General features: G+C 37.1%; 1 protein-coding gene across 1 annotated transcript; it reads left to right on the plus strand.

Annotated features, from left to right (window-relative positions):
- Positions 1–556: 556 nt before the first annotated feature.
- Positions 557–22,000, plus strand: PKNH_1257600 (conserved Plasmodium protein, unknown function; the record flags this gene model as incomplete). Its single annotated transcript, XM_002259881.1, has 1 exon — positions 557–22,000. One exon carries the CDS (start codon positions 557–559, stop codon positions 21,998–22,000), a length of 21,444 nt encoding a protein of 7,147 aa, XP_002259917.1.
- Positions 22,001–25,034: the final 3,034 nt, after the last annotated feature.

Genomic DNA, 25,034 nt, shown 5'->3' on the forward strand with positions numbered 1-25,034 from the left:
AAGAGTGAACCTCTCCGCGCTTCAAAGAGGTAAAATTTGTAAGCTGCTCGTGCGGTAACATCTGTGCAACTGCGCAAACTGGACGAACTGATGCTTTAAGCTTTTGTAACCGAACACAGAGTTTGTTTCTTTTGTGATTAATTACGCGAAGGGGGAGCCAATTCACGAGCGAACATCCCCCGCTGGTGCATATTGTGTGTATGTATTTTGTATACATACGCACGCATATGTACGCATGTGCACATGTATACTCCTTTATCTACTTGTAAGTACCAATCACGCGGGAATATTGTTGCGTAAGGAAAACGGGATCATGTGTATGGGACGCCCGCGCAAGGGGTGATGAACAAGCGGGCCTGCACAGGGAGCGAAACAAATTGCAGTCTGTATCCCAATTTGAACGGTGCCTTAGGACGACGGATTAGAGAGCCGACCTACAGGTACATCTTCTAAGGACACCTCCCTAATTGCACCTCAGATGAACATAGTGGAACGCACCTTGAAGGTCAACTGTCCACAAATACCCCCCCACGCCCGCTCATAACCCATCGCAAAGATGTTTCAGAAATTCCTTTCAGACATCCTCAACAAAGTGTTGGGAAATTTTATTTACGGAATAGATGATGAGCAATTCGGGATAAGTGACATCCTAAGCGGAAAGCTGGAGCTAACAAACATTCATTTGAAGCAGTCCATTGTTGATCTGATTGACATTCCATGTAGACTAAACTTTGGGTGCATTGGATACTTTAAAATTAATTTGCCAATTTTTTATTTCATGAAAAATCCCATCAATGTGTACATAGAAGATGTGATCTTAGTGTTGTCAACCATCCCGCCAAAATATTTGGACGACAAATTATACAAGGAGAAATATATAGAAAATAAAAAGAACTTATTACTATCATCAGAGTATAGTGCCATTGTTTGTTCCATAGAAGGGGGAGTTATATGGCAAATGCTGTTGTCCGCAATAAATAATATAAATATTTCAATCAAGAATGTACATATACGGATAGAAGATTTTACAAGTAACCCTTCTACCTGTTTTTCCTTTGGAATCAGCGTTGAGGAATTGTTCTTAAGTCTACCAAAAGATGGATTGCCCATCAAGAGGGATGGTTATTACACGAAAAAGAATGAACTGGTTAATAATACCATGATAAATATGATAACGGTTAAAAAGTTAGGCTTCTACATGGATTACCTTGATATGAAAAAAATTATGAACAAAAAGTACTATACACAGTGGGATAATCTATACATGAACAATTCTAGCTCCTTCGATGTTCCTGCCCAGGAGGAGAAAAAACACACTACGACACGCGGAAAAAGAAGAAAAAAGAAAAAAAAAGGTAACAGAAAGACGGAGAAACATTTGAATAATTCTGAACACAAGCGCCGAAACAAAGGAGCACACCTGAGCAAAGTGAAAAATATCAAATCGAATGAAGAAAACTTGAAAGATTTCCAAAATATTATTAAGAATGTTAAAAACAGCTTCTCAGAAACGAGGAGGAATGAGCTTGATATAAAAAGTATGAGCAAATTTAATCAAAAAATTCACCAAATCAATGAACAAATATTACGAAACGATCAGGATGGTCAGAAAAAATCGAAGCGTGATCCCATTATTGAGGGAAGCCTTACAGACACCAATGGCGATCACGCTAATAATTGCTCGGGGAAGAAGGATGGAAAGTGTTCCCTATCTATTAGCAATTTTTACAATTTTAACCTTTTCTCTAAAAGAGAGGAAAAAATACTACCAGTTAAGCACAACCTAGGCATCGACAATGATGTCAGCTGGGTTGCCTGCATCACCAAATTTTCAGAATCTCTAGAAAATCCCGTCCTTAAGGGAAAGAAAAATGAAATGATCAAGCTTAAGAGGAATAAAAACGTGAACAGGAAAAGTGATAAATTTATCCCACATGACAAAGAGGGGAAGAATCATCTATTGAATATACACTCTCCAGTTAAACACCCATCAAATGAAGCCAAGGAGGAAGGCCCAAATTATATCAACAAAGCGGTGTCCTTCTTCTCTCTAAATTCTTTTACAAACGTTAATAATAAAAAAACGAATAATCAGACTAGTAATAGAAGTAGTGATGACGAGTTGAGTCCCACCAATGAGCTCATCCTCAGCGATGGATACTTCACCACCCGAGAAAATGGCTCCGAACAAGATTACACAGATAGAAATATCTACCTTGGTAAGGACTCCACACAGCCTGGTAATACACCTTTCAGAGGTGTAAAGAAGCAGAAGAGGTATGTACGTGTAAAAAATAGGAGAACCTATTACGGAACGAAAAAGTATCATTATGTGATGGACGATTGTAAGGAAAATTCGGACGGGCAAGGAAGTTTCCCTTTTTTCGTGAATGAGGATAGTAAGGTTTGTCTCAACTTTGCAAGTGACCCGGAAATGATAGCCAGTCGGGGTAGACGCGGTGGCATGAAAAGATTCGGAGACACGCAGCGAAGGAGCCAATCGTACGTCGCAGGTGATTCGGAATCACAATTGGAGAAGGAGGAAAAGTTCACAAAATATGTAAGAAAGAACGAAATAAAAGAAAAAATTCGTATCAGAAAAAGAAAAAAAATACAATCTGTCTATCTAATGTACGAAAAAACGTACAAAATAAGTAAAGAAAAATTGAATACATTTTATCTCTTTTTACAACTTATAAAAAATATAAAACATGAGTATGTAATAAATCCGAATTGCTTTGAAGGGTATGGAGAAATTTATCTGAGTCTGATTCCAACTGACCATGGGCGACTTCCTTTTGCTCGATGCTTCTCAAGCTGGGGAATACAAAGGAGAAGCGAAAAGGAGTTTGAAGAATGTCTACCTAAATTAAGTGTTTTTATCACTCTGAAGAATATAAAAATAATTTTTTCTGATAAGCAAATATTAAATTTTGTCAAGTGGATAAACTTAAATTTTGTTACTTACTCTGTTTGGAAGGCAGGAATTCTCTCACAGTTTGAGAAAGTCAAGGCGAACAGTGAAGATGAAATTGCCTACATAAATAAATGGGTGCTAAAACTGTTAGACACGCACACGTCCAAGGAGGAGAAACTAGATGCAGAGAGATTCTGCGAGCAGTTCGAAAATAATCATTCCATAAATATAATTAACTTACTGCGGAGTAAGGCCTTCTGCAAGCTCCAGGAGTTCAAGAAGGAGGTGGAGTTGCGGGGCAATTCCACTGGGCAGGATCCAAAGGACATTTCTCACGGGGTAAAAAACGAGGGAGAAGCACGTATCCGAGCTAGCATTGATGATGCGGAGAATTACTCTGTAATAGATAATAAGGCTTCTCCAGAGGAAGGCCAAGGAATCAACACCGCAGATGGAAAGGATAACCAACTGAAGCAAGTGGCCAACGAGAGTATACACGTGCTTAAACTTTTAATGAAAAATCAAAAGGTGTATAATAAAATTAAAAACTCCTTCCGGGAAAAGATATTTACTATAGACATATGTATAGACATTTGCATTATTAACAGTACCTGCTTGGTCACAGTCGAAACATGCAATCGAGTAAATATGAGGACAGTAAATTTCGTCAAAACGTACGCCCTGCTCATGCAGTGCATTCATTACCATAACCAAATATCAAACACACACGAATTGAAGAATTCCATAGATTTAGAGCTTTATCCCCTAACATTACTTTTGGTAGTTAAAAATTTAGACAACAAGTACATCAAGCCAGATATAAACGTACTGTACATTCTGACGAATGCGGGTAAGAAGGACAATTATGAAAATTATCATAAGAAATTTTTATTTAATGTCGATAATTTTGAGTTCTTAAAAAAGTATAACATACTGAAAAGGGATAATAAACGTAAGGATGATTATGGGAAATTGGGTGAACGAAATGAAACTTTGAATTTCGGGAGCTTAAGACAAAAGCTGAAATTTTTGGTGGAAGATAACTTTTTCTTTTTTCCAAAAAGGGAAAATAATATCTACTGTAATGAGCTAAATAATATCATCTTATCCGACCCGTCCATTTATCTCAGATATGATAATCAGTCCTACACAATTCTGGAGAAGCCAGACCATCGACTCTTTTTGCATAACTGTGCTGATTCCATATTTAATATAAACGGAGAAATTCTTAAATCCTTCATTGATGATTATTTCCATTTTTGCAACGTTAGGGAAATTCTGTCAAAGAAGAAACAAGAAGCAGTCTCTTATAAGAGGGAGTACTTTTTACAACTGGGTGCTCGATACTGTAACGATATTTTAGACAACTATACCACACATACAAATCTGTTCCTAGATGTAGAACTTGAAAAGATACTTTCCATTGTCATTACAAAATCTGGAAAGGGCTCGGAGGTGCAGGGCTACAGCTTAAATTTGAATCCCGTGAAGATCGTTACGCAGCTAACACAACGAATGGTTTCTTACGATGAATCGGTCACTAACAAAAATGTGTATGATTCCTTCTTCGTACAGTTTGATGGAATAAAGGTAAGGCGGATTTTAAATTGGGATTACGCAGCGAGGAATTATAGAACATACTTAGATGAGAATTTTATAAGACCCTACCGTATCTTATTTCACTCGAAGGGGGAATTTTACTCTGCTAGAAAGAAGGGTGCCAGGGGCAAATTTTCATTCAACCTCAACCGGGGAAATCACGTACATAGAAATTCCCATCGGGCAAGTACATTTGCATGGGATGGAGAAGTAGGAGCAAGTAAAAGTGAGGCAAGTAGCCAATCTAGCACTTCCCAAGGTAGCAACAATGAACAAGGTTACCTCCCTGAACACAAACAAAACAATGACGATTATGATAACCTATACAGTTCCATTGATAAAAAAAAAAAATCAGAAATTTTTAACTTAAAAATAAATGAAAATTACTCAGACAGTCAATATTCTTCTCTACAAAATTACAAACAAAGGAGGAGTAAGAAATTTTTGAGGTCCACCAGTTGCCCAGCTGTGAAAAATGGGAAGAATATTTCCATGGCTCAGGGTCAAGAGGATGGAGAAAAGAGTAACATAAAAGGAGCGTCATACAATGTGAGTAACCTCAAGGGGACTTATTGTATGGACAAGGGGTACAGCCCCTTTTTTTTTAGGACATGTGCAAATGAATATGAAGAGGAGGAAGAAATGTTGGTGAATCACAACATACTGGACATGTACAAAAAATCATCAAACCACCCCACATACAATGATCAGGATATACAAAATGGCTATTCATACATTAACGAAGAATGTCTAAACTACGATAAAAGAGACAATAAATCTTCCAATTATGTTTTCTCCATGAGCGAAAAGGCTTCTTGTACCATCCACCTATGTCATTTAAAATTCAACCCCAAATTTCCCATGTTTATCATGAAGCTTAAAGAAGAAAGTATGTATATCAATATTTGCGATTACGACATGGAATTTTTTTTTCTCATTTTTTCGTACATTTATGGACATTATAATACACAACAGATGGAAAATAAAAAGAGAAATATTTTTTTCTTAAAAGAAAAAATTAAATCAACGTGTAAATTGAACCAAAAATATTACAAGGCATACGCGAATACACACAAGGATAAATCGGCTGTATCTTTATTTACAAAATCTGGTGCAGTGTCGACTCACCTCAAGCGAAGGCACCCTAACAGAAGGAAAAAGACACACGAAAATTCCACAAACTGTGTTGGCAATGTTCCTATCCATTCTTCTAGTACGATTGCAAAAGTTAAAAAGAGAAGAAAAAAGTTTAAAGCAGGAAAGTTTGACGAAGGAGACGACGCCCATGCGAATGTTCCTCAGGACGATAGCATCATGGATGACGAAAAAAAAAAAAAAAAAAAAAATGATAAGTGTGACAAAAGTGGATACTCACTTAGGAAAAAAAAGTCAAGCATGTTTAAATTGCCCCCATATAGGAAGGGGCAAACTGCAGACATGTTAAGAAGCCCAAATGAGGAACTTCTCTTAGAGGGTAAATGTGGCAGATACAGGAGGGACACGCTTGTAGGGTACTTAAGTGACAGCCATGTGAGAACCACACAGGAATTATCGATATCAGAATTAAGAGCCGATTTGGCTGGATTTTTTGGCGAAGGTAGGGATAATGGCGAGTTGCAGAATCACAGTGACTATTTCGTGACAAAAGAACGCACTGAACGAAGAGATCCCGATTTAGAAGGCAACATTGGCGAAAAAGGAATCTGCCAAAGGGAGGCATCGGGGACAATTAAATGTAACGAAGAGGATGAGGAAAACGGAAACCACTTGGGAGGCTCCTTTACAAAGTTAAGTGAAAAATCAGACGATTCCCTCTTGTGGAGTGGCAAAAGTCTGATCGAGATGAAGAAGAATTATCGCCACAGTGGAACATTTTCTCCAATCGAGCACGAGAAGAAAAAAAAATTAGAAAAAGTTAAGAAAAAAAAAAAGAAAAAAAGTGAAAAAAAGAGGGAAACGAACGAGATGGAACGAATGGACAACCACCTTTACAACTTTGAGGACCACCGTACGGAGGTTTCGTCGGACGATGATTCCTGGGTCGACTTGCTCGAAAATTATGACAGTGACGAATCACTAGATGACAATGAAAAAACAAAAGTGAAGAAAATGCTAATCGATATAGATAACATTAAAAAAAGGTTATCTCATAACAATTTCAGCATTACATGTAGCTTTTCCTTGTCTATCAAAAAAATATTTATCCGCTTCTGGAAGAGGAAGAGCCCCCTAAAGGGACGAAACAAATCCAACGAATTTTTAAGTCCTAATACATTTGAATTAACAGAAAATTGTATTAACTCGCAGAATAAAATATCTTCTACATTTGGTAGGGGTAAAAATAAGGCCAAAGTATCCACTGCACAGGATGAGGATGAGAACGTAGCGGTCGAAGGAGACACCTTGAACAATTTGACAAGCACCTTAAGAGAACACGAAATGAATGCCTTCCATATGAAAGACAAGAACAACGTTGTGATGGAGGAAAACAAAGATGATTTATTATCTAACAAAAAATTCATTGCGCTTAACGAAAATATGCAGAAAAACATGTTCAATAGTATGCAATATGCCATTCCGCTGTGCACCTTCATTTTTTCAGATATATTTTTTGTAGCAAAGGTGGAAAAAAATAACTTCACATACGTTCTATATTCCATGAATGGCGTCGACGTGAGGGACGAGACGAACATTACGCTGCTTAGCATGAGCTCCATTTATCATAGCGACTTGAAGTTTGTCAACCGGAGCGAGTTCGGTTCGGACAAAGCGGAGCATATATCCAGGATGAAGACTCGCAATTGGGGGAGGTACAAAAGTGGGAAGAAGACCCCAAATGGGGAGAATTTTCTTCGTTCAGAAAAATCACGCAAGCTAGGGAAAGTAGACCGAGCGAAAGAGAAAGTGACAAGTGGGGATGCCCTCAATACTAACGACATGATCGAAACGGAGGACACGTTTTTGGACTACTCCATAAGTAACATAGAGTTGCCGGATCTAGAGAAGACACACCTCGTGTTGCTCTACTTTGGCTATCTATTCAAGAACAACCACACGTTCAAATTCATATTAAACAGAACCAAAGTGAAAATATTTTGGGAAATTATTGATGAATTCCTAACGTGGTTCATAAGCATTAATGAATTGTTACCTCAAATAAACACAATTGAGGAAGACATGAACAGAAAACTGGAAGACAGTGAAGATATCCATTTAGATTTTTTGCAAAAAGTTCAACACATAAACTATGATGTTATCTCCATTAAGCATAGCAACACAATTGTTTCTGGAAATGGTACCTACAAAATTCCTGTGGACAGTTTGATTAACCGATACAGTGTTATGTTTCAGTGCAACGAAATGGGCAACAACCCAAATGGCGAGAAACATGAAACTGAGGGCACTATCAACGAAAGGGATGTAACCTACACCGACATGGAGGATGATTCTACAGACAAATACTATCTCATAACAGAAGATAAATCGATCTGTTCCAACCAATATAACACAATCATCATTGAAAATGAGGAAGGTATTAATACCACCTTGAAGGAAATTCTATTTCACGAAAACTATTTTTTTAATTATACCTTTAACAAAATAAATAAAAAAAAAAACATCGAACAAATTTTAACTTCAGATAGTGCAAATGTTCATTTTCACAAAGGGGAACAGTTCCCTAACTGTGGATCCCATTCTATAATGCACGGAAGTATCTCCAAATGGCCTCCCCCAGATGAACAGATACGAAAGAAGAAGAATTATCTCCCTGATTATCAGGCCGATAATACTAAGAGAGGAAGCATACCTTTTGACGACATAGACGAACTAAACACCTGCCACGATTGCTTCCATTCCAAAAATTTAGAGTATACTGCCTACACAAAGGAAGTTTGTAAAAGTAAAGCATACCCCTACGTGCATGTAGACGTCGAAATTAATTACTTCGAATTATGGATAGCTTTAGACCCTGTTAGGGTTCCACAGAAAAGAAAAAATTCCTACATGCTGAGTGAGGAGAGCAGTAAGGCCTATCCTAACGGAGTGAAAAACGTTAAAGGGAGACAAACGAGAAAGACAAGTATGGTGGACGAATCGAAGGAATGGAAAAGGAAGTCGATTAGCAGTCGCACGAGGAAAGGAGCTAATCGGGGGGGGAAAAAACGGAAGGGAAGCGATCCCTATAGTCCTTACGAAATGGAAGGGGGGGAATTTCCTCCAGAAGGGGAACACGCATATAAGGAATACCCATATGGAGAATATCTCAGTGAAAAACATGATAATCATGAAAATGGGGAGACAAAAACAGGTAGGTTTAAATTTAGAGAAAAAATGAAGTGGTGCAAAGGGGCCAACATCGATAAGCCCTACGTTTTGGCCACAAAGGGGTGCTTGAAGTCTGTGATTTTTTTTTTGCTCTATAAGGAGAGTTTAGAAGATAGGGGAAAGGAAAAAATAGCCTCACGGGGGTATTGCGCAGATAGTAGTAACAGGAACGGTGGCGGTGATGAGAATGTTAGTGGTGATAAGGGCAATGAAGGAGATTCGTCTTCTCGGGTGCGTTGGCTAGGGGATACTCCTACTAAGGAATTTCCTGAAAGTAGCCAAACGATGAGCAAAGATTCCAGCAACCAGGAAAAGAAAAATAATAGTAATGAACAAATGGAAGCACTAAAAATGAAAGTGATGGATGCATTGAGTCATTCCAATTTGAACAAGGTGTTGGACGCAAACGACTTTGTGAAAAGCAGATTTATGCAGTACATTAGCCAAGTGTCGTCATACCTCCCATGCATACTAAATATGAATATATTTCTCTCCCAAATTACGAGCGCTATAAGTAGACCAGTCACAAAGAACCCCTTCCTTAGAGCATACATTGACTGGAACAACGTTCCCTACAACAACATCTTACTACAGCCGTGCAGAGTAAACATAAACTTCGAAATGAAAATTCCAAGTCCAGAAATGCTGATAGAGAGATGTTTAGGAATAAATAAAATTACGAGTATAAAGATTGCACAGAAGGATAGCCTAGTGGTTCAAAACGAAGTCGAAGGGATAGACATCAACTGTTCATTCGAACCAATCATTCTGAATGTGGATTCTAACGCGCTAACTCTACTCAATCAGCTATGCAACATAATATTTGATTTTTCGACCTACTTATTAGATTTATGCACATCGAAGGAGAAGGAAGAAGAAGAAGATTTCCTGATAAGAGGTACATCCACAAATGATAATTTTTACGACCATAACAGTGATTTAATGCTCAGTGATAGCTTTTATTTCAATGTTATGAGTACTTCTACGAGCGCCATGTCGAGTGAATATTCGGTAACTGACGCAGAGTCACCACTTTCGAAGCGCCACCATTTGGAAGAAGAAATTCGCTCGTTCAAGAAAGACGAACTGAGTAGACTGTTCGTCAGTTTTTGTCTAACCCCTAAAGGTAAGACGCATTCTAATCCATTCCGTGGAGTGAAATCCGCTGGAAGGGGCAACTTCGAAGGGGTAAAATCTTTTCGAAGCGTAAAGAGTGTTATAGCTAGACCAAATGAAAAGAACCAATTCGACCTACCCAACAGTCAACACTTATTTAGATACAACTCAGAGAATCACATCGTAAGAAAAGGGGATGATGTTAATTTCACGCACAGGGACTCAAACGAAAGGATTAAAACTCAGATGGAGTATCCATTAGAATCCAACACACTCAACATGCTAATGATGAATTTTGTGGAAAATATAAAAATGAACTGTAACGTCAATTTCGATGTAATTATTTTACAAGTATGGGATTCGAACACGGCCTACAATAGGTGCTCTCTAAATTTTGTGATTGAGTATTTTACCTTCCATTTATATTCCCTAAATATTTATGAACAGAATGTAGAAGGAGGAAGAGAAGGAGCAGACCAAGTAAAGGGAAGAGAGGATTCCCGATTGTTAGATGATCAAAGGGATCTTTCTCCTGGGAGAAGTGGAAAGGATGGTATAACAAGTCACTGTCTGGGTGCCGACATGAATTTTGAACCAAATCTTGCTTTGGGCAGCAGCTTGGAGGTCTCTCCATACCGTTTTAGCAAAATTGACAGAGGGAAGGATGCCCCAAAGGACGGGGCGTCATATGAAGAGTTGTACTCACGTGAGACCTCACATAGAGGGTGGCCCAGAAGTAGCGAAACAGGGTCAGCTATCAGACCGTTTGAGATGATACGCCCAAATGAGAAGGAAAGAAAAATGTACATGTGTAGCAAAATCGATGAGCAAAATGACAATCGAAGGGGGATAAACATAACCGGAGCAGTGGATGATATCGATAATGCTATATGCACACAAGGGGTAGAAACCCCCCCAGATGGAGGAAAAGGAAACCATTTGAAAAACGACTTGTCAGACTCGAACCGATGCGCAGAAGGAGGGGGAACTACTTCTACCAGGAACGAAAAAAGTTGGTGGAAGAAATTTTTGAATAGTATGCATTTTGTAAAAAACATTGAACTGCTCTATGTACATATAAAGAAAATATTCCAGAAGATCCTTTTTAAAAAAAAGGAAAACGAAATAATCCAACTGGGTCAAATGGATCAAATGGACCAACTAAATCGAATGGAGAGTAATACAAAGTTCAATTCTAGGAAATTAAAAAATGAAAATAGAAAATATCAAAACGGAAATCAAATCTTCATAAATAACGAATATATGTTTAGTGATATAAAAAATTACAACGAAAATAAAAAGAGCAAAAATGTGGAATGCAAAATAGAATTTTTAGTCTACTGTGAAAATTTTAACAAAAAGGAAAATTCTTACCAAACATTTGTTGAACCAGTGCGTGTAGAAATTATAGCTGTGAAAAAAGATCTAACTTCTCCAATACATCTATACTACTATTTCTCATGGCTGAATATTAATCTCAATTTTAATATTCTGGATAATATCCTATCGCTATGTTGCAGTGTCATCTTTTCTATAATAACACAGAGAACGCGTCTGCTGCTTGGTAGGCACATAAACGAGATAGACAAAAAGAGAAATATTAAGAAACTTCCTCAGAGGGTAAAAAACGACAAAAATGAAGAACTATCATCCAAAAATGTACATACAAATAATGTGGTGTATCAAACAGAATATGAAGACAACAACACGGAGAAGAAAAACATGAGCGAAATGGATGACACGTACACCTCCATGTGCTGGCCAAAGTGTTATGCTGTCATGCATGATGAACAATACAAGGATATTCCTCTACTTACAAATGATCATATCCTCTTTAGGTATAACAAATTTGATGTCCTACATAGCGTAAATCGATCCCTAGATACGTACATTTTCGGAGAGTTCATTTTGGAGAAGCTCTTGAGGAATTATCAATACTCGTGTCAATATCCAGGAGATTATCTAGCCAAGTATGAAAACGAATTTAATGTGGACAAGTCTGATTCTGCTTCGGAACAACTACTTCACATTAAATTGTTTAACTATATTAAGAGGAAGAAGAGACTTGAAATGAATAATATTTGTAAGATTAACAATTTGCTTGGTCAACCTATTGCTATATGCACTATACAAGAGAAAGGCGATTTATCCTACGGGGAGATGGAGGGCCTTCATTCAGAGGCTAAGAGGAGCTCGATGGGTGGGACTCATTATTGCGATAATAAACAAAACCTCTTGTTGTCTACTATTGATAGGATATCAAAGGGGAAATTAGTGCAAGGTGGAGTTCGCGGATACGCTGCTTTGTCGAACTTGGGAAGGGTAAGTAGAGAGAAGGAGAATGATCCCACCCGTTCGAAGCCCACATGTCGTGAAAAACGAAGAAGGAGCACTAACTACTTCCCATCTGGTGAAAAAAACGGCCTCGCAAAGGAAGTAGAAAAAAACAATTACCCATTCAACCAGAATGATCTGAATGCGGAGTACACAGACACGTCCACGACGCACAGCAGAAATACACTCAAGTACCAATGGAAAATATTAAGTAATAATGAATCGCTCGATTTGCCTACCCACAAAAATGGAAAAGTGAAATTTTTCCTAATCCGATTCAGATTACTTAATTATATATATGATATCCCCTCAAGTATACTCAACACGGCAAATGAGAATGAGGATATCATCCGGTTGGTCATTCCAGAGAGGAGATTACCTCCAAATATAAACGCACAAGTTGAGGAAGAGCTATACAATGAGGAACTGTTAGAAATGGATAACTTATCCCTTGAGAGTAATTATCATACTGTATACCCATCCAATTACACCTCAAAAAGAAATACTAATACAAATAAGGAAGAGGTATGGAAACCTGCCAATATTCCACAACCACGCAATCATCTCTTTATCTTTTTCCGGACAAGTAGCCGAATTAGTCATGAAGAAAAACAGGAGTATGATTTCTTCCTGTCATCCATCGTGGCTATTAAGAACAACACTGATTTCCCACTTTATGTCTTCAAATCGGTACCAGGAAATTCCAACAGAAATGGCATTTTTAAAGAATATTTTCACAAATACAACACAGTACCTTCCCCCCCACCAACATACACTCTAAAAATTGATAAAAAAATCGAAAAGTTCATCCAACACAGTGTGACGGAAAATAATGCCCTCAGTGAGGAAAAAAAAAAAAAAAAAAAAAAAAAAAAGACAATTAGCAACAATGATATACCGAGCAATTGGGAAAACCAAATGAAGGATCAAAAAGGTCCTTACCGTCAAAGCACAAATGACAAAGAAAAAGCTATTAACTATATTCAACATAAATCCTACTTGTATGGAAGGAAATGCATTAAGAATATATTTCCATTGATGAAACTATCCTCCGTAGAGCATTACATCTCTGGCGACATTAAATTTAGCTCCTTAGCACCTCTGAAATATAAGAGGAAAAAAAAAAAAAGAGGAAGAAGAAGTAAACAAAAGCATGAATTACAGAAGCGATTTATTAAAAAAAAAATTAAGGAAATATACCTCAAGACGTTTTTTAAGAAAACCAAACATAAGAAGATTAGCAAATATGAAAATGATATTCTCCCTCGTGAAAAAATAAGGGATTTCTCTAGACAAGCCAATCCGTACAGAAATATAATGTCCATAAATGATTCATTTTTCAGTTTCGCCAAGAGATCCTCCCATTCATCTGCATCACCATCTTCTTCCTACTACGCATCCTCTTCTTTAACTCCACCTCCTCTACGCGTAGCTAAGAACAATTCAAGTACATCTGTCAGCATGATGGATCTGTCCAACATCACCTTGTCGTCCCTCTCCAATTCCATCTTCTCCATTGAAAGCACGCCAAGTAACAGTTCCACTTATGGAAATTCCTTGTGTGATTATGATAAAGACAATTTTGAGGAGCAGGCACTTCTTAATGAGTACTTTAAAAAAGAGCAAGCGAATGCACAAGGTGGGTTGGATCTCATCAAAATATCTAGCAATAGTAATAAATTAATTCCCATACCATTGTACTGGCTCGTCGCAGAAAATGCATTCATATGGCTCTCAGTACAAAATGAAAAAATATACAAACAGGATTTATATGATTTTTTAAATGACCATCAGAATGCAGATTATATGTGCACAAAGGGGACTCTCGATAATATGTTAAATTACCATTCACCTTTCTTCACGGACACAGCCAAGGTATTCAAACCATCTATAATTAGGTTAAAAAACCATCTGTTAAAAGAAAATAACCTTTTAACAAAAGGAGGAAATAAAAATAATCAGAATTTATCAAACAATTACAATTTAAATTACATGAATTTGAAGGAGGTGTATTTCACGTCCACTATCATCAGCGTCTATAATCCCAATTACGTACTAAATAAGAAAGATGCTCATAATTTCTTCCAAATAAGTATTGATCACGCCTTGATGATTAATAATGGATTGCCGAGAACCATGTGTCTAACATATGAGGTTTTAAAAACAAATTCCACTAAGAATCTGAAAAAGAGCGCTAGCACTTATACCACTTTTCCATCGGTGGAGTGCTCCAATACGCAGAAAACATCTGTGGGAAGTAACCAGTCTGTTTCTGTGGGTGGCTCCTACGTTAAAGGAGCCGATGAAAGTGTCTGTGATCGATGTTACCGTGGTGAGGAATTCGCTTCCAGTGAGCAGGTTCCTCCCAGTGAGGGATTCACCCCAAGTGATGCTTACCAAACAGCCCAAACGGATGCGCATACTACAAGTCAAGAGCGATGTAACACAGATGGTGTGCAGGAGGATGATGTGGACATTACGCCTAATTATGTGGAGAATTTCACCGATGAATACCCACAGAACAAAGACAAAAGGAACGAACAGAAGAAGGACGATCCCAAGAGAAGCATCCTCTTTTTTGACAACCAGACGCGAATAACACATAATGGAGAAATTGTCTCCATGAAGGACAAAGATATTTTGCTTAAAGAAGTTAATAACGATAAAAATGTTTTCATATATAAAAACAAAAAGAAGGAAAATAAATCAAATGAGGAAAATACCAATGGAAAGTTATACATAGAAGAAACGAACTTTATCGTAAATATAAGAAAAGAGGGGAATAAGAACATACACGAAATTAGGATTGATCCTGGGCAAAGCATAAAACTACCGTTCGTTCCTCACAACATAAATATCTCGTTCGATGGATACAATTCCAGGAGTATATCAATTAACTATCCTCATAAAAAGGGGCGCGAGAAAATCATCCTCGAGAAGGAGGTGAAAGAGGATATGGCATCGTTTTTCTCTCTTGATTATGCAGAGGAAGGGGTTCCAAATTATGGGGCGACTGTAGGGAGTTCCCCTGATGGAAGCAGTGCTAGCGGGGGTAACTACTCCGAGGGGGTAGCGAAGATCGACCGCATCTCGCATACCAACGGGGTAAGACATACGAACTACTCCAGTCACAGTCTAGAGGAGGAATCCTCAAAGACGAGGAAATTGTATGCCAACGCTCGCACAGTGGCTCTTGGCGAAATAAAGGATTACATAAAATATGCAGACCTAAACAACATGAAATGGAAGCATGAGAAATTTGAGCAGAAACGAGAAAATTATAAATCTTCCAAAATGGAGGAAGGACAGAAGCAGTTAACCATATGGGCCATATTCAACGAATTTTACGAAACAGGCAAAAACAGATACCAAGATATTTCTTTAGAAAAAATTCACCATGCAACATATTCAGTGTCCTGCACATTTTTCGTCTCAGCTTGTGTAATCAACCGGTTGAACTATCCCATTACATTAAAAAGAATAAACAACGACAACATGATAGTGATAGAGCCATACGTAAGGAAATTATTACCATGCGAATTTGCCATGAGAAGGAATAGAATGGTAATATCCTATGAAACACTCAAAGAAGTAAAAAACTGGATCAATTATCCGTTAAAGAAATTTATGATTAGAAGGAAGAAATTAAAAAGGACGAGAAATATCATCAAAAAAAAAAATCAAAAAATTGTAAGTAGTATTTCCCTTATGGAGAACCAACAAATAAATTCTGAACAAATAGACAGTCCACAAATGGAAGGAGAACAACAGAAGAATGAGCAGCCCATCCAGAATAACATTTCCGAAAAGGCTGAACCGAACCATGTACACATGATAAGTAAGAATAGGTCGAATATATTTTGCCAAATGAAAAGAACAAAAGGGAACTGCTTCTTTTATGGAAGCAATATTAACAAACCACTGGAGTCTGAAGATTTTAGGATCACAGATTTGTCTATCACCAGATTGACTTGCTCAAATAAAAATAGAAACGTGCCGCAGTTGAAGTACAGTGTATATATGTCCATCGCCCCCATGCCGTTCTTTCGAACAACTGTTATGGAGATACTACCATATATAGTAATAATAAACAACACAAAGATGAACATCGTTTTCCAGGAGTATATTAAAAATTACACCTATTTTAAGTACAACATGTTGGAGCCAGGGGCGTTTGTCGAATTTCACCCACAGTCTAAAAAAAAAGCTATGTTGAAAATTTGCGGCATTTTTGAAAATAGCTTCAATTACCTTATTGATGATTATTTGCAGAAGGAGTTGTATATTGAAAATTTGGAGAAGGAGAATGAGAAACTCTTGGGGGGAATAAAAGACGAGGCTTGCGCAAGGGGGGATAATTCCCAAACCAAGTGTGGCTTTCCCACTGACCGGAACCCGCTATCCAATTGCGACTTACCCTCCGAAGGAGGTATTGCTGTTCCACCCCTGAATAACATCTCTGACAAGCTTAGCGTCCTCGTGGACATCGAACGGGAGAACCACCACATGTTCAAACAACAGTCGTCGTCCTCTAAAAGCACGTGGAGCACTAGTGCCATGAACTCCCTTGAGAAGGAAGATGCGGAGGGAGTCAGTCCAAATGATACAAGACCAAATAATATGGTGAAGAAATACAGAAAAGTGGATGCGTTCAGATTTCTTTACTGGTCAGAAGTGCTGGATCTGACGAGAGTGAGCATGATATATTTTCGTCATCCAGTTGTATCGAAGGAAAATTTTAAGAAGGAAGAAAAGAAAGTTAAGAAACTAAATATTCTTTTAAAAAATAATGGCAAAAATGATGTTACATATTTAAATATATCCAAGGAGCTATTCAAAACCAATAGCATACCGTATGAGTACACCTGTTGCTCAATGGAGATTTCCACCTACAAGGGATGTAAATTTGTGCGCTTCCAAGACATCGACGTGGTCCCATATTACCTCTTAAATCTCACCAAGTACAATATCAAGCTGAGGCAGTTAGGCATATATGATCATTCTGAAGTGTTGCGGAAAATCCCGAAAAAAAAGAAAAAATCCTTCGACGAAATATTCAAAAATTACGCCTTTAATTTCTCATTTTACAACCCGTATAAGGACCCCAAATTGAAGATCAGCATACTTACCTCAAGCAAGAAGAGTGAACAAAATAAAAAGGAAAGGAAGGGAAACCATAACGGTCACAAAAGTAGCAACAATTATAGGAAAAGCAGGAGTAACATAAAGAGTAGGAACAACTTGAGGTACGCAAACACGCTGAAAGTAAATTTGAAGAACGAACTCAACTACCTGAGCCTCTTGGCTACCAATTATTTGAAGGACAATGAATATGCGAAAATTATTAACGATAAAATATTTCACTTAAAACGATTTTCAGAACAAGTGGAAAATTTAAATGATGGAAATCTAAACATAATCGATTTGGCTAATTCTACGAACGTCAGTTTGTTAAAATTGAGACAGGGTGATGCATTCGTTTATATTCTTTGCTCTAAGAAAACGTACAACGGGAAGACCATTTTCTCGTTTGAAAATTACGACGATCTTATAAGCAACGTTCTGAATTTCAGGAGTGCATCCCTCAACCGTAAGAACAATTACAAACTGCTCAAATCCTTACACGTATTCAGCAACAAGATAAAGAATGCATACTTCCGGGGGAGGAACAAGAAGCAGGACAAACGGAAGAAGAGCCGCAAGGGAAGGAAGGACTCCATCACTAGAAAAAATGCGCCAACTGGGGAATACACCACCCCCAATGGGCTTTATGCACATAGTGGACCAGACCCGGCAAGTCCCCAAAATCGCGCACATCTGAAGAACCGGCAGAACACAAATCGATGGCATTTATTAAACCTCTTTAGAAAAAGAACCACCATGCGTTCTGTTGAAAAAGGACCGAGGATAACCCACCTTATTAGAGATTTATATGAGAAAAAAATGATCAACAGAGAGGAAAACAAAAAAGACACATTAAATTTAAACATATTTGCGCACTTCATTTTTAAGGGAGTAGGGTTAAGCATCAGTAATCACAACTTAGAGGAAATCCTCTACTTCTCCATGGAATATATATTAATTGTATACAAACAGATAAGTGATAAGGATTTGTTTCACTTAAACATAGGGTGGCTGCAAATAGACAACCACACGAAGAACACAGATTATAAGAATGTGCTCTTGCCAATTATAGATTTGAAGAAGAATCACCAAGTGGACAATTCAACACACGAGCAGAATGACAAAAGTAGCTTCTTACCTAATGCAGGAAATACCTTCGAAAGGAAAATGCGCACAGAGGACATGACCATCCTTTATCGCTCAAAGAGGAGCAAATCGAATGATACCTTTGAAACCTTTTCGCATCACCTTAAAGACGAAAATGAATTGTGCAAAATGAATTCTAAGAATATATTAAGGCCTATGGGACTTACAAAAAATAAATCTTGCGAGGATTATTCCTATTTCGAGAAAGATAATCTGCTAATCAGTCCAAATACGAATAACCCCTTGTCTAATTCTTACAAAATGTTTATCCCTTCCTTTTTCTACGCACAACATAACTCTGTTTTGGATGTAACGATAGTAAAGCAGAAAAGAGGAAACATGAAGAACTTCCTGGAATTGTCAGACGTAAATATCAAACTTTCCCCTTTGAGTATAAATGTGGATTCCTACTTTATCATCGAAATTTTGAAAATTTTCGACGAACTGTTAAAAATTCTCGAGTACGATTTAACCAATTATAATTCGCTGAATTTGGAGAAAAATATCGAATTGAAGGACACCGATTATGACAGCTTGGAGTATAAACAAAATATGGGTCCAGTGGAGGAGCTTATCAAGCATTACATTCTCAAGGATTACCACTTATATGAGCAGATAGCCAACTTCAAATTTAATGCCATCCGTAAGGAGCAGGAGCAGGAGCAGGAGCAGGAGCAGAAGCAGGACGAGAAAAACGCAGAGACGTCCTCGAAAAAGAGAAAGAAGAAACAAGGGGAAGGAAGCCACGCCGAAACCACGAGCAGCAATATTTTCTACTCCAACACTTTTTGCAACAAATCGGACAATGAGATGCCCGACGTGAGGACCTACATTAATATGGTAAATGAATACAAAAGTTGGGGAAACCGAGGGAATCAGGGATGCACAGGAAGTGATCAGGAGGTGCACGCTGAGGGGATCGAACCTTTAGGAGGACTGGACAAACAGAGGCACGTTGCCACAGTTAACAGCACAAATAACGCTACATCTGGAGGCAAAGACCCCATGATGAACCATACAAGCAGCGTACCCTATCCAAATGGATATCCACACGGGGAAGAAGAAATGCTAACCCAGGTTGCAACGATAAATAAGAACAAAAGAAAGAATCTAAGGAGAAATTACAACGCGGATATTTTTAACGAAAAAAAACTCAAGTACATGGAAACTTGCGACAAGTATTACAAAAATTTACTAAACAATCGAAAACGGATCTTGAAGAAGATCCAAAATATTAACATGAAGAATAACTTAATCAGTTTCGACAAAATATTTATCTCTAAATTAGAAATCAATGAAATTAAATTAATCATAAATATAAAAAATAGAATCCTAAGCTATGACAAGAAAAGTGAAATAATGGAGTCTAACGTGATGAACGCTTTGGTTGTACTTATAATGAACATTCCAAACATAAGTGATGCACACTTACACTTTGAAAAGGAGGTTAAGAAAAATATGTGTGGTTCGTTATATGTATTAATATTTAATGAAATTATGAATGATTATATAAACCCTGGTATGAACCAAATGTTCAATGTTCTTGGGGCTGTAGATTTTATTGGAAATCCTTTAATAATTTATAAGCATTGGAAAAAGGGTTACAACACCTTCATTAAGGATTTAAAGAAAAGTTTGGATTCTTGTTCTTTTCCTTTCTTATTTTGTATCCTACTTCTGAACATACTTGGTAGATTTGGAAAGAGCTTACTATCGGGAATCCTGGAAGGAGTGAGTAGACTGTGTGGTAGTTGGAGTACTTGTTTCGAAAGATTTTCTAGAAATGCAGATAATTTCAGCATCGTTACAAATAGCAATGTTCTGCAAAATGAAATTCTAGACCAACCATCCAATTGTGCAGAAGGAATATGCTACGGGTGCCAGTCATTTGTAAACATCCTCACAATCAGCTGCGTTAATACGATTTATAAACCATTCATGGCAATAAAAAAAATTAAGGGTTTTAGAAAAAAGGAAAAAGACAAATTCAAGATATTCCTTTCAGTGGCTAAACTTATGTTCTATGGTTTGTTCAGCGCATTTAGCAGCTTATTCTTTGGATTATTCAATAGCATCCTCTCCTTTTTCACCTTTTTGTTCATTGGCACATTAAATCAAATACAAACCGTAACAATGAAATCGGTCGTCAGACCAAAAAAAATGAGTGTCATTAAGGAGTACGCCAAATTTGTTAACTACGAGTACCCACTCTCCTTTTCTAATCATATTATTAATGAAAAAAAAAAAAAAAAAGAATTTCTAAAGAAGAACATTGTAGCTGTAATTCCGTTATATTCCTTCAAAGACAACAACGCTAGCAGCATAAAGAGCTTCCTCTGGGTTAGCAACAAAGAAGTGGGTTATTGCCAGAGGGATAAATTATTGTGGTCCTTGTTCACCAACTGCATTATCAAAGTTGACATTCTTCTAATCCAGGTGGATCATGGTCATGGGAAGAAAAAGCTTTCCATGTTAAGTCGAAGTAAAAGCAAAATAAAAAGCAGACGGTCCAATTTCAGTACAGGCGGTAAAGAGGATGATCAGCCAGTTAAAACCAATTGGAACTTTCATACATTTTTCTACCCCCAAAAGTACAGACAATTGGGGGACTTCAAGCCATCTTATTACATTAGGATACTCTACCGATCTGTGTATAAGATAAAAAGATCCCATCGCAAGCCCAAGTTCAGAAATTTCTCCCTTAGGAAAAAGGACGACTCCAACCGCAGACTCAAGCAAATTATGCGAAAGAACACATACGAAAGGTACTTTGACAAGCAGTTCATGAAGGAGCAGCAGGCCTACCAGGACGCGGACCACAGCGACAACCCGAGCGAGGGGGACAAGGGAGCCCATCATGACCGACGTAATGGCCACCACAGAGATCACCACGCAAACAATCACCATCGCGACGATAATCACTGTGGCCATGACAAACAGGCCTCGCCCACAAAGCTGTGCAAGACACATTACAAGGGGAGCAACTACTATACCATAAATCACACGCAAGGGCCCTCACAAAACAAGGCCCATAGACGAAATGATGGAGAGGAAAACCCATTACACGGTGGAAATAATCACCGAGAGAGAGAAAGGAACTACCCTAGTAGTCGCCCAAGTAGTCGTGTGGGAGAAGGACAGAAGATGGGTGATCACACCCTCCGAAAGAGTGAAAAAAAGAGCAGATTAAAAAAAAAAAGAGATATCTATTCATACCAACAAAATGATGTGCACATTAATGAAGAATCCAGAAGCATCAACAAATTGAAACATAAGAAAAAACACGGAAGGAAACATCATACACATAAAAGAAAGAAATTTTTATATATTTCAAAATTGGTAAAATGCGAATCGAAGGAAGTTGCTCTGCACGCCTTTTCTCTCCTTCTATCCTTTTTGGTGCATAAATCTCCGTACTACTTAAAAACTGCGAATTAGACGCACGAACAAAATTGCACAGTTTGTTGCGCTCTTAGAGGCTCATCAAATTGTTGTACAAACGCATAGAGAGCAGAGAAGCTATACGGTCAGGATATTTACGAGTTTCCCTTAAGCGTAAAATATGGACTATAGGTATGAACCAAATTGTACAAAATTGGGGACGGCATTAATGTTGCCACTTCTGGAGGTTAGCGTGCGTGATCACCCTTTTTACATCTTATTGCTCGTTATTTTTCTATGCTGAATTTTAACCCTATATTTTTTGCTTATTTGCTTTTTCCTTTTTTCTTTTGTTTGTTTGTTTTTATTTCACCATCCCGTACGTCCATTCCCTACACCCTTTTGTCACTAAATATATGTTCATTTAGCAAATGTTTTTCACCTAGCCATGCAGCCGTTTCTCTAGGTTACCCAGTTTGTTAATTTGTGTGATGATCTTTTTTAAAAAACATTTTTTTTTTTTTTTTTTTTTTTTTTTTTTCTTCTTGTTAAAACTATTTGTGCATTTTGCAAAATAAAATTAAGTATTACATTATCTTAAAAGTTAAATGTGCACAGAATAAGCTTGTGTGCTGCTACAGAGTCGTCCAAATGTTCGGTTAAAATTTCGACAAATATTTTAACAGGTATGCTTCGCCTGTCTTTCTTTGCAGAAGTAGAGTGTATTATTTGTAATTCCCATCTTTTTGAATGCCTTACATACATATCATTATCCAATGTTATGTCGCATAGTTTTGTCGCGTAAAACGAAATAGCGGGAAGGCATAGCATATCTACATGAACTCTGTTGGTCACCGGCTTTGCATAAGGCTGTACAAACCCTGTTCGTGTACTTTCCCATTTTTTTTTTTTTTTCGAGCTACGCAAAGTTTAAGAGGACTACACTATGTGAGCACACACTTCAGTTCTAAAAAATCATTAACAGTTTTTTTTTTTTTGTAATGCTTACATGATGAGGAATGCTTCAACCATTTAGAGATAACTTCCTAGACAAATAAGTTATTTTTTCCTCCTACCTTTTGCTGTACTTCTTAGGAAGCATGACCAACCTACAACGGTCAACATGTGCACGGTTTGTTCTCCCGATTTGTCGCACGTTATAGAAAAATACCACTAAACAAGTCGTCCCTCCTTCAGCTTTGCGAACGTTTAATGTAACGCGCTTTACCTTTTTCCCCCCACCCAGAACAATTTCATCCTTAAAGAAGTTGTCTTTTTTTTTTTTTTTTTTTTTTTCAATGTGTGGCAAATTTGAAATAAACAAATTTCATGAAAACGTTCGCCTTTGAGAAAGAACAGGGGGAAAAAATAGAACAATTTGAAAAGGACTTTTTAGGGTATTGTAAATTTTTTAAAAAGTAATACTTCCACCTGTAAATGTGTGTGCATTTTTTTTTTTTTTTATATTGCGTGTGTACGTAATATATATACACGCTGCCCAACCCTTGTGTCACTTGCGTGCATATTTCTGCACTGTACTGCCTTCGTGTAATGGCTATAATTATTACCATTACCCAGTTTTCCGCTGGGGCAACAAATGATACGTACAGAGTATTTGCCCTTTTGTTTCGCTGGATATTTCACTAACATTACAGATGAAGGATGTTTTTCCTCCTTTAGGAAGTTGCGCAACCATGTATATGTTTTTCGTTAGGAGTAAAAGTTTGGCGCGTATGCCTTCTGAGTGTATTGCATATTAGTGGTGAATAAAATCGGAAAATTTATGGAACGGTCAATGGCGCCTGCCCCAATGTACATAACGCAGACCGTATATATATAGCCTTTATATGCGCACATGCGGCCATATGTTTATTCGCACAATTATACTTGCGTTTATGCATACACTAATACATAATTAGTATATATTACTTTGCTACCTCATTTTCAACCATTTTTTTTTTTTTTTTTTTTTTTTCGTACTACCCCAAATTGCCTGAACAATTCATAATTTCTTAGCCACATGAATTTCAAAATAGCTAACTGGAAGAACAGTTTTGGCTAAAAATTATTCCAAGGTAAAGGTAAAAAAGGGAAGAAATGTCAAAAAATTGAAAACCAAAAAAATTCGAAATGGAAAAAAAAGAATAAGGCGAAGACGAAGAGGCAAAGCGAAGTGGTCGAAGCGAATGCAGAAAAACTGTTATTTTATTATATGTAAATTCTTAAAAAACGTACTTTCCCACCATATATATATATATATATATATATATATTACTTCCTTTTTTTCAGCGTAAAGAAGGAAAAAACGCAATTAAAATTTAATAGGGGGGCCTGCGAAAACATTTGGCATAAAACATCATTTGTGCCAATTCATCGCTATTTTTCATAAATGGCGATATTTTTTTAGAGTTTTGTTTTTCAACAAATTTGACATGATTTATTAGGTCAAGTGGCAATTACATTCTACGTTGAACAAATTTTTTGTTCGGCGTAAAAAAATGCAGAATGTCCTTCACGTTTGCGCAGTGATCGTTATATGCCCAATATGCATATTTATATACGTAATTTGTAACGTGCCCAATTTTTTTCATTCCTTTTTTTTGTCTATATATCCCAATTGACGTTTAAATAAATATGAAAATAACCCCGTCGCCACAAGATAATTTTTTCTTGCAGAAGAAGGCCGTACATATATGTACTTTCCATTTTTGCATTTAAGTAAATTTTTTATAAAATAATTCTATGATGAAAAGATAATCTCTACAAAATATCAATATTTACGAAAAAATTACATAAAAGAAAAAAAAAAGAACGTTAATTAATGCTGCATGACAGATAATGTTTTGAAGAGCCTTCTTTTTTTTCATCCCCTTTTTGTTTTAAAAAGATATTGTTAAGTGGGATGAATATACATACGTAAATATATATATATCCCATTTCATATATTTTGCCTTTTTCGTTGGCAACTTTTTGCTTAGTTTTTTATAAATACGTAAAAACAGGAATATGTTTTGTAGTAGCGAATTTATTGTAGATTCTTTGTAATCTCCGAAAGTTACCTATTTGATGAATAAAGCGTGTCGGTTAAAAT

Source organism: Plasmodium knowlesi (assembly GCF_000006355.2).
Source record: "Plasmodium knowlesi strain H genome assembly, chromosome: 12".
NCBI classification, from domain to species: Eukaryota; Apicomplexa; class Aconoidasida; order Haemosporida; family Plasmodiidae; genus Plasmodium; species Plasmodium knowlesi.